The 12,955-nt window shown below is 40.4% G+C and overlaps 1 protein-coding gene across 2 annotated transcripts in view; it reads left to right on the top strand.

The window, feature by feature from the left end:
- The first annotated feature begins 7,208 nt into the window (after nucleotides 1–7,208).
- The window catches only part of LOC107691609 (pseudouridine-5'-phosphatase-like), a 41,352-nt gene continuing 35,605 nt past the window's right edge, over nucleotides 7,209–12,955 (top strand). The window contains exons 1-3 of one of the 2 annotated variants that reach the window (XM_016490293.1): nucleotides 7,209–7,416; nucleotides 7,727–7,945; nucleotides 8,125–8,354. In XM_016490293.1, coding sequence (XP_016345779.1) covers nucleotides 7,362–7,416; nucleotides 7,727–7,945; nucleotides 8,125–8,354 — 504 coding nt within the window. In that variant the 5' untranslated portion in view covers nucleotides 7,209–7,361. The remainder of the gene's footprint in view (nucleotides 7,417–7,726; nucleotides 7,946–8,124; nucleotides 8,355–12,955) is intronic. The other variant, XM_016490292.1, reaches the window with a different exon arrangement.

Here is a 12,955-nt window from a genome sequence, read left to right as displayed (position 1 = left end):
GCTCTAGAAGATCAGCTGTGGTGTGATAAGGCTCTAAAAGATCAGCTGTGATGTGACGAGACTCTGGAAGATCACCTGAGATGCGACAAGGCTCTAGAAGATCAGCTGAGAAGTGACAAGGCTCTAGAAGATCAGCTGTGACATGACAAGGCTCTAGAAGATCAGCTGTGACGTGACAAGGCTCTGGTGTGGCAGCCCTGACGTGAACATGCTCTTGAGTGGTGGCCATGTTGCAAAGAGGCCCTGGCTTGGGAGGCATGATGTGAGAAGACTCTGGCTTGGCAGGTTTGATGTGAGCAGGCTTTGACTTGGCAGGTTTGACGTGTGCAGGCTCTGGAACAACGGCCACGAGGGGACAAGACTCAGGAAAGGCGGCCATAATGGGACAAGACTCAGAGACAACAGTCATGAAGGGATGAGACTCTGGAACGGCGGCCATTTTGTGGAAAGTCTCCAGATTGGCAGCCATTTTGTGAATAGTTCTTGGGCTAGCAGCCAACTTATGAAAAGTCTCTGGGTTGGCAGCCATTTTATAAACAGTCTCTGGGTTGGCGGCCATTTTGAAAAGAGACTTTGAGCTGGCGGCCATCTTGGGAAGATACTCTGAGCTGGCGGCCATGTTAACAGGACATGATGGTAATCTTGGTGAGCTTGGTGAATGTTTAGGGGAAACGTCCTCCTCGACAGCCCCGACAGTGAAAGAAGAGGTACTCAGCAGTAGTGCATAGTCCATAAAGTTCCTTAAATTGAATACAATTTAATTTACCTTCTGGTAACCATGATTTGATGGATTCATTGAGTCCCCAACAAAAAATTTATTTTAATACAGTCTCGTCAAAGGGTACTTGACTAAAGTCTCAAACCCAAAGAGATATTCTTTATAAAAGTTAAGACTCGTCCACGCCCTCCTAAAATGTCTCGTATAAACACGCCTCTACATGTCAACGTCACTGTGTGATAAGATATGCATAACACCGCCCAAATGTTTATGCAAAGAAAGAAAGAACAAAGGCATAACTTTATTTCTCGCTGTAGTATTGTTGCCACCGCTGCCATGTCATGGAGATGCTGTGTGTTTCGTTGTGAAAGCGAAACTACTTTGTTTGGCCTTCCAAAAGAGGACAAAACTAGAAATCAGTGGTTAAGTTGTATTTACAACACTGTTCCAGAACAGTTCAATCCAAATATTCAGATGTGCGCATTTTTTTATTCAGCGCATTTTTACGGAGGACTGTTTCCTGAACCTGGTAGAGTAGCCTACAATGCCGTCTGTGCACAAAGGCTCTTTCTATAAAATGGGGCAATTCCAACTTTGCAAGGACAGTCTGGTGCTTCTGACTCACAGCCTGTAAGTATGTTTTCATATTTAAAGAATTTGCCACTGATGATTCAAACGCGAGTTTTAAGCAGTGTAGTGTAGCGCTTGTTGTTTGTTGTTTCTCCGATCATAAATGCAGACATGGTTTTATGTTTACGCGGCGCGATACGCAACGCGTAAATAGACAGTATAAGTCATTATAATCAGTAATTATGTCCCCACTGGATGCAACAAATGCCTCGTTTGTAATGGGTTTTATTGGTTTTGTCTCGTCGTGCCGGGACACGACATCACAGTATGGTAAGGGGCGTAACATTTCCGTCACACGCTTGAGGTATTCGGCCAATCACAACGCACTGGATAGATGGCCAATCAGCGTACACCTCACTTTTCAGAACGATGAGCTTTGTAAAAATCAATGCATTTCAGAAAGGCGGGGCATAGAGGAGCAACAATAATGTACAGTATGTGGAAAATAATGTTTTTTTTTTAACCTTAAACCGCATAAACACCAAATACAAAAAAAATGCTCTTTTTAGCAACGTCATATGACCCCTTTAAAAGAGCATAGTCATACAGGCAGGCTAAATCACCAGTAAACAACAACATCCAAGGCGAGACAAAAGAGTAATCCAAAAAACAGGCAAGGGTCAGAGCAGGCAGCAAACGATCAAAAGAAACAAGGTCTCAGTCCAAGTCGAAACCACAGAAAACTAGGGAACAAGGGAAACCGCTCAGAAATGTAAGCTACAGCAAAACAAGACTTCGCAATCAAGGAGTCAGTAAACCAGACTTTTATAGTATAAGACTAAAGAGGTGAAGAGATACAGAAGAATGTGATCAGTGAAAAGTCCGGGCAAAGGATTATTGGGAATGTAGTCTGTGAGAGTATGACACCAGTCTGGGATGGAGTGCCCTCTGGTGTCCATCAAGGGCACTTCCAGGACGTGATTGTAACAGTTAGTAGAATGTCTATTAAAATAAGTGGACTATTAAAATAAAGTTTTACCTGCATTGCATTTTTAATGTATTTTGTGATAAATTAATATAAAGACAAAAAAAAAAAATCTAATAAAAATGGTGTCACTGACCCAGTAGTATGATCAATTGGAGAAAATATGCATTAAAAATAAATAAATAAAAATAAAATCCATAGTTTTACATTCAAATATGCCATTTCAAAATACAGCCCTCCATAGAGAAAAAGCACAATGCACCCTTTTGGAGGTGTGTTCTCATTCTGTTTATCCATGAGGCACACTTCATTCCGTTTGACTGTGACACAACAGGCAGCCGGTACAATAGACCAGAACCAAGCCAAAGTGGGGCTACTTTCCGCTACACCCAATTAGACCTCAAATCCATAGCCTCATTAGCTGCCCCATGCTGGAGGACACCCCCACTCCCCAAAATTGCCTCTGCTCCTAACGAGGCTCTCACACTTTACATTGGGCTTCCAATTACCTCGTGAAATGTGAATGGAGTGCAGGCATGGCAGGTGTGTCTAGGCAGGTGCTTCTGTGTGATGACCCTCAATGATGATGGTGTGTGGATTTCAGGCAGAGCAAAAACCAGGCTGAAATAGAATTGATGAACAAACATGTACACACACACACACACACACACACACACACAATAATAGTACAATTTAAAGATTTTGCATTTTTATTCACAGCTGCTTGCCTCATGCAAAAGAAGACCATCACATGTCTCTCTGATATATTGATTTTGTTTTGATGGCAAGATATGGCTGAGTTTTGATGCTATGTGGTTAGGGTGCTCTACGTGATTTCTAAAGTGTTATGGGTGATTTGAAGAAAGGCTATTACTGATGAAAAATGAGTCCTTCTGTAAAGTAATGACCCCCTTTTCAATATTAAAATTGAAATTTTGATAAGTTAGAAAAGTATAGCACACCCCAATAAGTTTAATAAGCTGCACAATTGGAGGAACCATTCATGCACATGCATGCATGATGAGTTACGTGCAGAAAATATTAAGATAAAAATAATTAGTATGACCAATAGCAATAGTGTTGCTTGTTTTACTAGGCACTGCTATTAATAATGGCAATAAAATCATAATCATAAAACTTTATTGTCTGACCTCCAATAAATTTGTTTTGCAACAGCTCATAGTCACAACCATAAAATACAACTAGGTATTTAATTATGTCCAAAAATCACTAGTGAAAATGTTTATTTATTTCCAATTTATCTTAGTATTTGGTGCCCCTCAAGCTGGTATGGTCTCCTCATGTTTGTGCAAAACCTGATGATTCATGCCATCCCTGCATGATTTTCTAAAGAGCATCTTGTTTGCTTCAATAGAGGACAAGAGACTGACCTTTTGTACAAATTAGATAACATGGGCAATGCCGCAAATATTCTTATTTGCTTAATGAACTAGAAACAGAGAACTAGTGCAGAGTATTATGTTTTTCTTATTCATTTTACATAATTATATTCTTTGTTTTATTTTTGTTTTTAAATCTTAAAACTATTTCTTTATTTTGTTTAAAAATATGCTAATCTCTATACAATGTGTAACATGAAAAGATCAATCTTGGTTTAGGACCAAAAAAATTAAAAATGAACGCAAACAAACAATAGCACATATAGGGATATAAATTATTCAGACACCAGCTATAATTTTTGATATATATATTTTTTTTACTAGTGTCAGGCCTGTGTTCCTGTCTTGTGTTGTGTTTTCCTCCCCCACGTGCTCCATGTTTATTTTATGCCCATGTTTGGTTTCCTTCCTGTTCCTGTCCTGATTGATTATTCAGTTGATCCCAGGTGTGTTTTCCTAATTTCCCCATGTATTTAAGTTTGAGTCTGTGCAGGCTGTCTTGGTCTGGAATTGTACGTCTACTCCTCGTCCAACGTGTGACTTCCTGCCTGTTCCGTGTGTGCTCCTGTATTTGTAAGAATAAAGACTATTGAATGCTAATCCTCTTTGTCTCCGCGCTCCTTCGTCTCCTCGTCTCTGCCACAGTAGGCGAATTGTGACAGAATTCCGGACCGAAACAAAGTAAGCGGCGCCCCTTCTCCTTAAAGTCTTTTGTCTTTTCTCCAAAAAAAAGTATTTTGTCCCCCCCTTAGCAAGATCACCACTAAAACAGCGCTGGACGACACCACGCTCAACTCTCTGTTCTGGATCGGGGCCAACTGCTATCACCCCGTTCATCAGTCAAGTCTGCCGGCCATTCATCAGTCAAGCCCGCCGGCTGCGGCTCACTCAAGCCCGCCGGCCGCTGTATGCACCCGTAACCAGAAGTGGAATCTGAGGAGGAAAAGACTGTTCTCCACCCTCATCCCTGCCCCAGAGCACGCTCCAGTGTCGGCTCCAGTCCCAGAGCTCACTCCAGTGTCGGCTCCAGCCCCAGAGCTCTCTCCAGTGTGGGCTCCAGCCCCCAAGTTTAGCCCACGGAGGGCTCCTGTTCCCGAGTTTAGCCCACGGAGGGCTCCTGTTCCCGAGTCTAGCCCAGAGAGAGAGCTCCAGTCCCCGAGTCTAGCCCAGAGAGGGCTCTAGTCCCCGAGTCTAGCCCAGAGAGGGCTCCAGTCCCCGAGTCTAGCCCAGAGAGGGCTCCAGTTCCCACGTCCAGCCCAAGGAGGGCTCCAGTCCCCAAGTCAAGCCCAGGGAGGGCCACAGTTACCGAGTTAGGCCTACAGAGGGCCTCTGAAACCAACATTCTCCCCAAGGTTTTTTTGGGGGGTGTAGTAGGGCTCCGTCCGTGGAGGCCAGGCCGAGTGCCGAGGTGAACTGTCTGCTCTGCCATGGCCTCTTGGTCTGACTGCTCCGCCATGGCTTCCTGGTCTGCCTGCTCCGTCATGGCTTCCTAGTCTGCCTGATGTGCCATGGCGCCCCAAACTGCCTGATCCGCCATGGGTCCCGGAACAGGTACCGCTCTGTAGGCCTGCTGTCCTGTGTCTGTCATGAGGGGCCTCCAGAGCACCTCCCCGTTGGATGTTGTGAGGTGCGAGGACGCACCTTCCAGGAGGGGGGGAGTAGTGTCAGGCCTGTGTTCCTGTCTTGTGCTGTGTTTTCCTCCCCCACGTGCTCAACGTTTATTTTATGCCCATGTTTGGTTTCCATCCTGTTCCTGTCCTGATTGATTGTTCATTTGATCCCAGGTGTGTTTCCCTATTACCCCATGTATTTAAGTTCGAGTCTGTGCAGTCTGTCTTGGTCTGGAATTGTACGTCTACCCCTCGTCCTATGTGTGAGTTCCTGCCTGTTCTGTGTGTGCTCCAGTATTTGTAAGAATAAAGACTACTGAATGTTAATCCTCTTCGTCTCTGCGCTCCTTTGTATCCTTGTCTCCGCCACAGTAGGCAAATCGTGACAACTAGTGGGTGCAGGACACTAAAGTTAATTTATGTAAGTGAGCAAAATAAAGTAAATTGTGACATATTATACCCGTAAAATCCTTCATACAGTGGACTACCAGTAAAACTGATAAATATTTGGGACCAAAAAATTATTCCGACACTTTGACCTGACCATGTTTTGCTCAAGTGTCTTTTTCTTAACCCTTTCAGTGGTGAGTTTAAAATATTCTAGCGGTTCCCCCAGAGTCAGTTTTTTTATTTATTTTTTTTAATTTTTTTGTTTAATTTTTTTTTTTTTAAGGCTACTGTTATTTTAGAACGTTTCCCCTTACTGTTTCCATGTCGACACATCATGCTTGCCACGTGACACACCGCGGCCACAATAACACTGTATGACAGATGGATCGCTTCTATTTCGTTTTTCCTCTTTTATTTAAAATATTCACAAACTTGCATACCATGTCATGAACAATCTGATATTCCGATTCACAATTATGTGTAAATGAGTGTGTTTTGTCGTTTAAAAACTTTCTAAATGATCTTGATCGTGATCTGTAACGTGAGATGGGCGCCGCCATATTTGTTCTCGCTGCAGTTCAGAGAGTCCTGTCAGTCAGATTTACAGCACGTGAATTCATCAATTTCTCCTGATATACAAGTAATAAGTGGCCGGTGAACTTGGTGAAGAATAGAGTGAATTTTATAGTTACTTACACTATGTGATATGAGTAAAACACATCGGCAAATTAAATTTGAATGGATTGTTATTGTTGCTTCCATAGACATATGTGTGTATTTTACAAACTCTAAATGTATTGTTTTACTAGTACTAATGTGTATTTAAATGTCTGAAACCTAAAATAAACATTATGTGGTTAAAAACACTGCATAGTTGTGATAATATGACAAGCGCAGTGCACGTCTCTCTCTCTGGCTCAGCTAAAGCTCAAAAGCACAGTTTGAATTTGGCAGATATGTGACGTCACCGAACGTTCTAAATCACATATGTGGGAGTGTACTCCCAGGGGCACGGAAATAAAAATCCTATATGTGGGACCCGCTCAAAGGGTTAATTGCTAATTCGACCTTTTTACACCAAAGACTGAACACAATTAAGCATTGCTTGGTAATTGGTTGACCTAAATTGGTATTATCTAATTGTGTACTTCAATTTAACAGCTGACAACTAATTCATAACATACCTTTCTATCAAAGTTATATGACATTATCAAGATGAATTTGTTCTGACACAGTTTAACTCTGAGTTCTTGTCATATTTTATTGCCATTTTTTAAACTATAGCGGATGAACTGTGATAATGGGATAAATGTTGAAGGTGTCTGAATAAATTTTGGTTTGACTGTGTATACCACCAGTTTAAGAGTGTCAGTGCGATGAGTTGAAAAACTTCATTTCCCCTAATCCTTTGCAACAAGAATGGCGAGTTAAAAGTTGTCCTGAGTTTTTTCTTAAAAGTTAATCGCATATAAGAAGCAGGCTAACTAATCATAAATGGTTTTACGAAAGCATATACATTTGGTTTTACATTCAAATATATCAAGCAAGATATGAACTGAAGTATCCCAGAACCTGAAGCTGATGATCTTTGGTTTTAGTGTGATTACGATTGTCCAGCAGTTTTCGCGTCGCTGTCACTGTCAATGAAGTTCCGTGTAGTCACACAGTAAAGAAAAATATCCTTTAAAATGTCTTATAAACCAGTAACACACGTACTTTTTGATATGGACGGGTTATTATTAGGTGGGTGAGAATCATGTTAAAATAAACGAGATTTAATCAACTCAGCGCTTGTGCTTCTGTTTGCATGCAGCAAATTAAGAAAGACACTATTCATTGAGTCTGATTCTGATCATTTCAAAGATCAACGAATTTTAAATTGTATATGTTATACATCTATAACATTTTATAGCCTACACCTAATTTGCAGTTGAGACCCACTCGTAAGCAGTCTTAATTAATCAGTTTCTGTATTAGACGTTATTTATAATTTTTGTCCGTCCAATTAATTTACTCTGTATTACTGCATGTTTTTATTTGTACTCTCTTTCAGATACAGAGAGGTTGTACACTGTCGCATACCAGGAAGTCTGTGACAGGTTCAATAAGCAGTATACCTGGGAAGTGAAGTCCTCTGTGATGGGCAAGAAAGCTCTGGAGGCTGCCAGGATCATAAGAGACAAAATTGATCTCCCCATGACCCCCGAAGAGCTCCTGGAGGAGACCAGACGAATTCAGGAGCAATTATTTCCCACAGCCTCTCTATTGCCAGGTAATGTACTTGCAGGATCAGAACTGGAAGGTGATTTTGAAACAGAAGGTGAAGGCACTCAGTTAAGCATCTAGACCACATGTTTGCCACAAAGTCACTATCTGAATTAAAAAAGCTGGTTGAAGGTCAGGTAAAACGGCTTGCTTATTCATTTAAGTGACCATTTTATGTCTTTTCAGGTGTAGAAAAGCTTGTCAATCATCTACACAAGCATGGGATTCCTATTGCTGTTGGCACAAGCTCAGCAGGTCTAACCTTCGAGATGAAGACCAGCTGTCATAAAGAGTTCTTCAGCCTCTTCAGTCACATTGTACTTGGAGATGATCCTGAAGTAAAGAATGGCAAGCCACATCCTGATATTTTTGTGGTTTGTGCCAAGAGATTCTCTCCCCCAGCCAACACTGGACAGGTAGGAGTGATTCTATTTTATTCTATTCTATTCTATTCTATTCATGTTCTTCCATGCAGCGGTGCATTTCCCAATAGCATTGTTAGCCAACTATGGATGCAAGTTCCGTCGTAGTTCAAAATTAACATTTGCAAACAGCATCGCAAAGTTGTTTGGTTGGAACGACAGCTCTTGACCTGTGGTTAGAAGTAGGGATGCACGATATTGGATTTTTGCCGATATCCGATATGCCGATATTTTTCAACTCATTTTGACCGATACCGATATATTCCCTTTTGTTTGGAAACAACACCAAGTCTCTCCTGTGCAGAAATTATAAGCAAAATATTTGTAATTTTGGTAAGTTTTTAACAATAACTTATTTGTTAGAATTAAATAAACAATAATGAAGGTTGTTTGACAGTACATTGAAGCTTTGAAAATAACTATAAATAAACTATATATCAATCGCTGCATTTTTTCCCCCCAGAAAGATGCAGTGTTAACCCTAACATTTTATTTTAAGATTTAACATTTAACATTTGTAGATGGTCTAAAGCAAAAGAGTTGTAAAAATTCTGAAAATCTTTTAGAGCTTATGATTTGTTTTAAAAATAAAACATATTACACATTAATCAATATATATAAAATTATTTAATTTACAAGTGTCATGTTTGTGAGTTACTTTCATTTAATTAGAAGTAGGCCAACAGCGCCCCCTACAGATTAAAACTCCTTACCGAACGGACGTTAGCACCCGGGGGAGGCTGCTGCTAGGGATGGGCGATACCCCTTATTTTGTTTTCCATACGATACCGATATTTTTCAAGGCAGTATCAAAATCGCACATCATTAAAACAACAATTACGATATTATCACAGACGATATATATCGCACACCCCTACTGTTTACTCAATCACACACAGAACGCATCATCCTGTACATGCATTCTCAGTTTAAATGCAGCGATCGAAAACAGTGAATCTAATCATCATTCAGACAAAACTTTGCTTCAAAAATTAGTCACACTGCTGACATGATCTAATCGCTAGCACACCCTGAGCACATGTGAGTTAATGTATTCCTCTTATCGGCAAGACATATCGGCATAATTTTTCATATCAGGCCGATGCCGATATTTACATTTAAAGCCATTATCGGCCGATTCCGATATCAGTCCGATAATATCGTGCATCCCTAGTTAGAAGCATAGTTTCTTGTTTGTATGACATGAGGACTTTATAAATCCTTGAGCAAAATAAGCAAGCTGACAATCTGTATCTTTCATTTCTAATACATAGTCCTACAAATTTCATTTACGTCTTTTAGTTTAAGAGATTTAAAGCACCGTTTTTGAAGAGTGCGCATGTGTGTACATGCTCTAGTATGTAAGAAAGAGACAATACTTAAGTCTGGAAATAAAGCAGAATAACTGAGGGAAAAAAGAGAATTAGCCCTCAGATGCCATGTCTGTAATTTATAGCAAAACATCTGCCATTAATTCAGTCTTAAATGGATTCATTAAAAGTAGTGGTCGACTGATATTGGTTTTTTGAAAGCCGATGCCGATATCTTGGAAAGCAAGGTTGCCAATGGCCGATATAATGTTACTTATTTTAATTAATATTTAATAAATTAGAAATTTGAAAATGTATTTAAAAATAAATGTGTAAAATAAATATACTTATACTTTAGATGACAAAGTATTTTTTACAAATACATAAATATTTAATAAAAATATAATTAAAAAGGAAGTAAACACTGTAACCAACAGGGCACTCAGTATTCTGGGAAATTTGTGTGCATTGGGAATAATATTTTTTCAAATAAAGCTGTCAAGTTTATGGTCGGTTTTTGTTTTGTTTTCCCTGTGTTCCTGCCTCCTGTTTCTTTATGCCCTTATTTGGTCCTTCCGGTTCCTGTCCCCATTTAGTTCTATTTGTCCCAGGTGTTCCTTGTTATTAGTTATCCTCCTCACCTGTCTGCCCCTCGTTATCTGCCCTATTTGAGTTCTAGCCTATTCTGTTCTCCGTTGTCCGGAATTGTATATGTCTACCCTTGCTTCGTGTGTTTTCCTGGTTCCCTGGATATGATTAAAGTCTATATGTTTGAATTCGACTCTGCGTCTCCTCGTTCCTCGCTCCGTGCTCCTCACAATAGAATCGTAGTGATGGGCAAATGAAGCCTCACGAAGCACTGATGCTTTCCTTTCCTCTGACTGTTTCGGGAAAAGATTCAAAGCTTCGCGAGTGTCAAAAATAGCACCATCTGGTGGACAATAAAAAATATAGCAGACAAAAGCCTGTGAAAATAGTGTGTGTGTGTGTGTGTGTGTGTGTGTGTGTGTGTGTGTGTGTTTGTTAAAACTCTCTCTCTGATAAAATAATTTACCCATTCAACTGTGGCATTAAATGCCAATATGAATATCAATATGATGTAATAGAAGAATAATGTACACATATGAATTGCATATGCCAAATATTTTTTTTTCTGAACTTTTTTCTGAGTTTTTATTCTTCATATTACTTGTATGGCTGGGTATTTAAAAATGTACTTGAATAAGTCTGAATGAAAACTTACTCGTAAAGTAAGATCTGGGGTTTTGAACATTCCGACACGCGCACTTGATTGGACCATAGACTGTATAAAAACATGGACGTAGTGTCCGTGACGTCACCCGTAGATTTCCGAAGAGCGTTTTTGAAGCTCAAAAGTGGGCGGAGGCGGCCGTCACCACCTTGGCAGCGTGTCACCGCGCGTCACTCCCGGATAATCGAAAATGGGCAAAGAGGTGGGAGCAGGATGCTGAAGCCACGCCCACCTAGCTCGACGGTGGTGACAACAGGCAATCCACCTGTCACTCAGGTGGCCACGCCCTTAATTATGCAGAACCTTAAGGCTTAATATAATTTAAACGGATGAGTTATAAAAAAATTCACCCCCCTCACAGTTGTCATGAAGGGCAAAATTAGCTATATAGACCAAAATAATTTTTTGAACCAGGCTTTCTGCTGTAAAGTTGGCCATTTTAACATGGGGAGTCTATGGGATTGACTCCCTTTTGCAGCCAGCCTCTAGCGGCCAGTTGATGAATTACAGTTTAAGTCACTTCCTTGTTGGCTTCTCGAGAGAGAGCGGGAGGTTGCCGTTTGGATTGGACAGATAGTGAGGCTTCATTTTCTGCTGATCACGTGATTTTCTGAAAACAATACGTGCTCACAGAGCTTCGTGAGAAATTGCTCTGCTTACCAGATACGCGCTTTGAAGCTTCAGTGTCATATGTAACATCACTAGCGAACCGTGACAAAAGCCAAGGTAACAGTCATTTTACATACAGCACACAGTGAAAATGACATGAATATGGCAGTGGGCAAATGGATAAAGCGCAGCATAGTTTGAAATCACGAGTTTAAAGTTTGTCGATCACACATCTCCAGTGAGGTTAAACTCTCCTCCTGTCCGTATTCAATTCGTATGGACCGATCATCACACAGAGAGCACGCGATCATGCAGGATACAAATGCACACTTTACAAAATCTCCCAGCTGGATCCGTCTAAGTTTGCAAGGTTTGTGAAATTTGAATGTTCATTAGTCATTCAAAGATTTGTTTAAATGATATAAATGCGTAACTTTTATTTGCTGAATGCTGATGGCATGAGAAAGTATTATAATATTTGCCTTTCTATTACTAATAATATAAAAGCAATCATTATAATACTTTTTTTGTATACATTGTAATTCCTTTGTTTAATACAGTCATGGCCAAAAGTTTTGGCAGTGACATAAATTTTGTTTAGCAAAGTTTGCTGCTTAAGCTGTTGCGGTGTTCATTCACATTGTTTCTAGATTATTGTGTAGAGTGATCAGATGCATTTTAAATAATTGCTAAAAGCTTCATCAGTCAAAAAAAATGAACTTTTCACAAAAAAAACAAAAACAAATTTCACTGTTTTTTGATCCTAACACAAAATGACCAGCTGACATTAATTGACTAATCATATCAGCAGCACATGTGGAAAGTGTGAATGAGTACTAGTCAGGTGAAATCACTATCATACTAAATAGACTGTAAGAGCAGACTGATTGCTATAAAAGGAGGGAAGAAGTGCTTCCAATCATTGTGCTCTTGTTAGCAATGGTTACATCCAAAGAAGCACGTGCAGCAATCATCGCTTTGCATCAAAATGGCCTCACATGCAAAGAAATTGCTACAAAGAATATTGCACCTGAAAGAACCATTTATTGGATCATCAAGAACTTCAAGGAGAGAGGTTCGACTGCAGTGAAGAAGTCTTAAGGAAGTACCAGAGTGTCCAGCATGCGCCAGGACCGTCTCCTCCTGAGGAGTCAGCTACAGAATCGTGTCACCAACAGTGCAGAGCTTGCTCAGGAATGGCAGCAGGTTGGTGTGAGAGCATCTGCACGCACAGTGAGGCCAAGACTTTTGGACAACGGCCTGGTGTCAAGAAGGGCAGCAAAGAAGCCACTTCTGTCCAAGAAAAACGGCAAGGACAGACTGAAATTCTGCAGGAAGTACAAGGATTGGACAGCAGAAGACTGGTGCAAAGTTATTCTCTCTGATGAAGCTCTCTTCCGACTGTTTGGGACATCTGGAAAATC

The sequence above is a fragment of the Sinocyclocheilus anshuiensis genome, unplaced genomic scaffold (genome assembly GCF_001515605.1).
Source record: "Sinocyclocheilus anshuiensis isolate Anshui unplaced genomic scaffold, SAMN03320099.WGS_v1.1 scaffold442, whole genome shotgun sequence".
Taxonomy (NCBI): domain Eukaryota; kingdom Metazoa; phylum Chordata; class Actinopteri; order Cypriniformes; family Cyprinidae; genus Sinocyclocheilus; species Sinocyclocheilus anshuiensis.
Note: the sequence above shows the minus strand (reverse complement) of the source record. Positions and strands in the feature narration are given on the sequence as shown.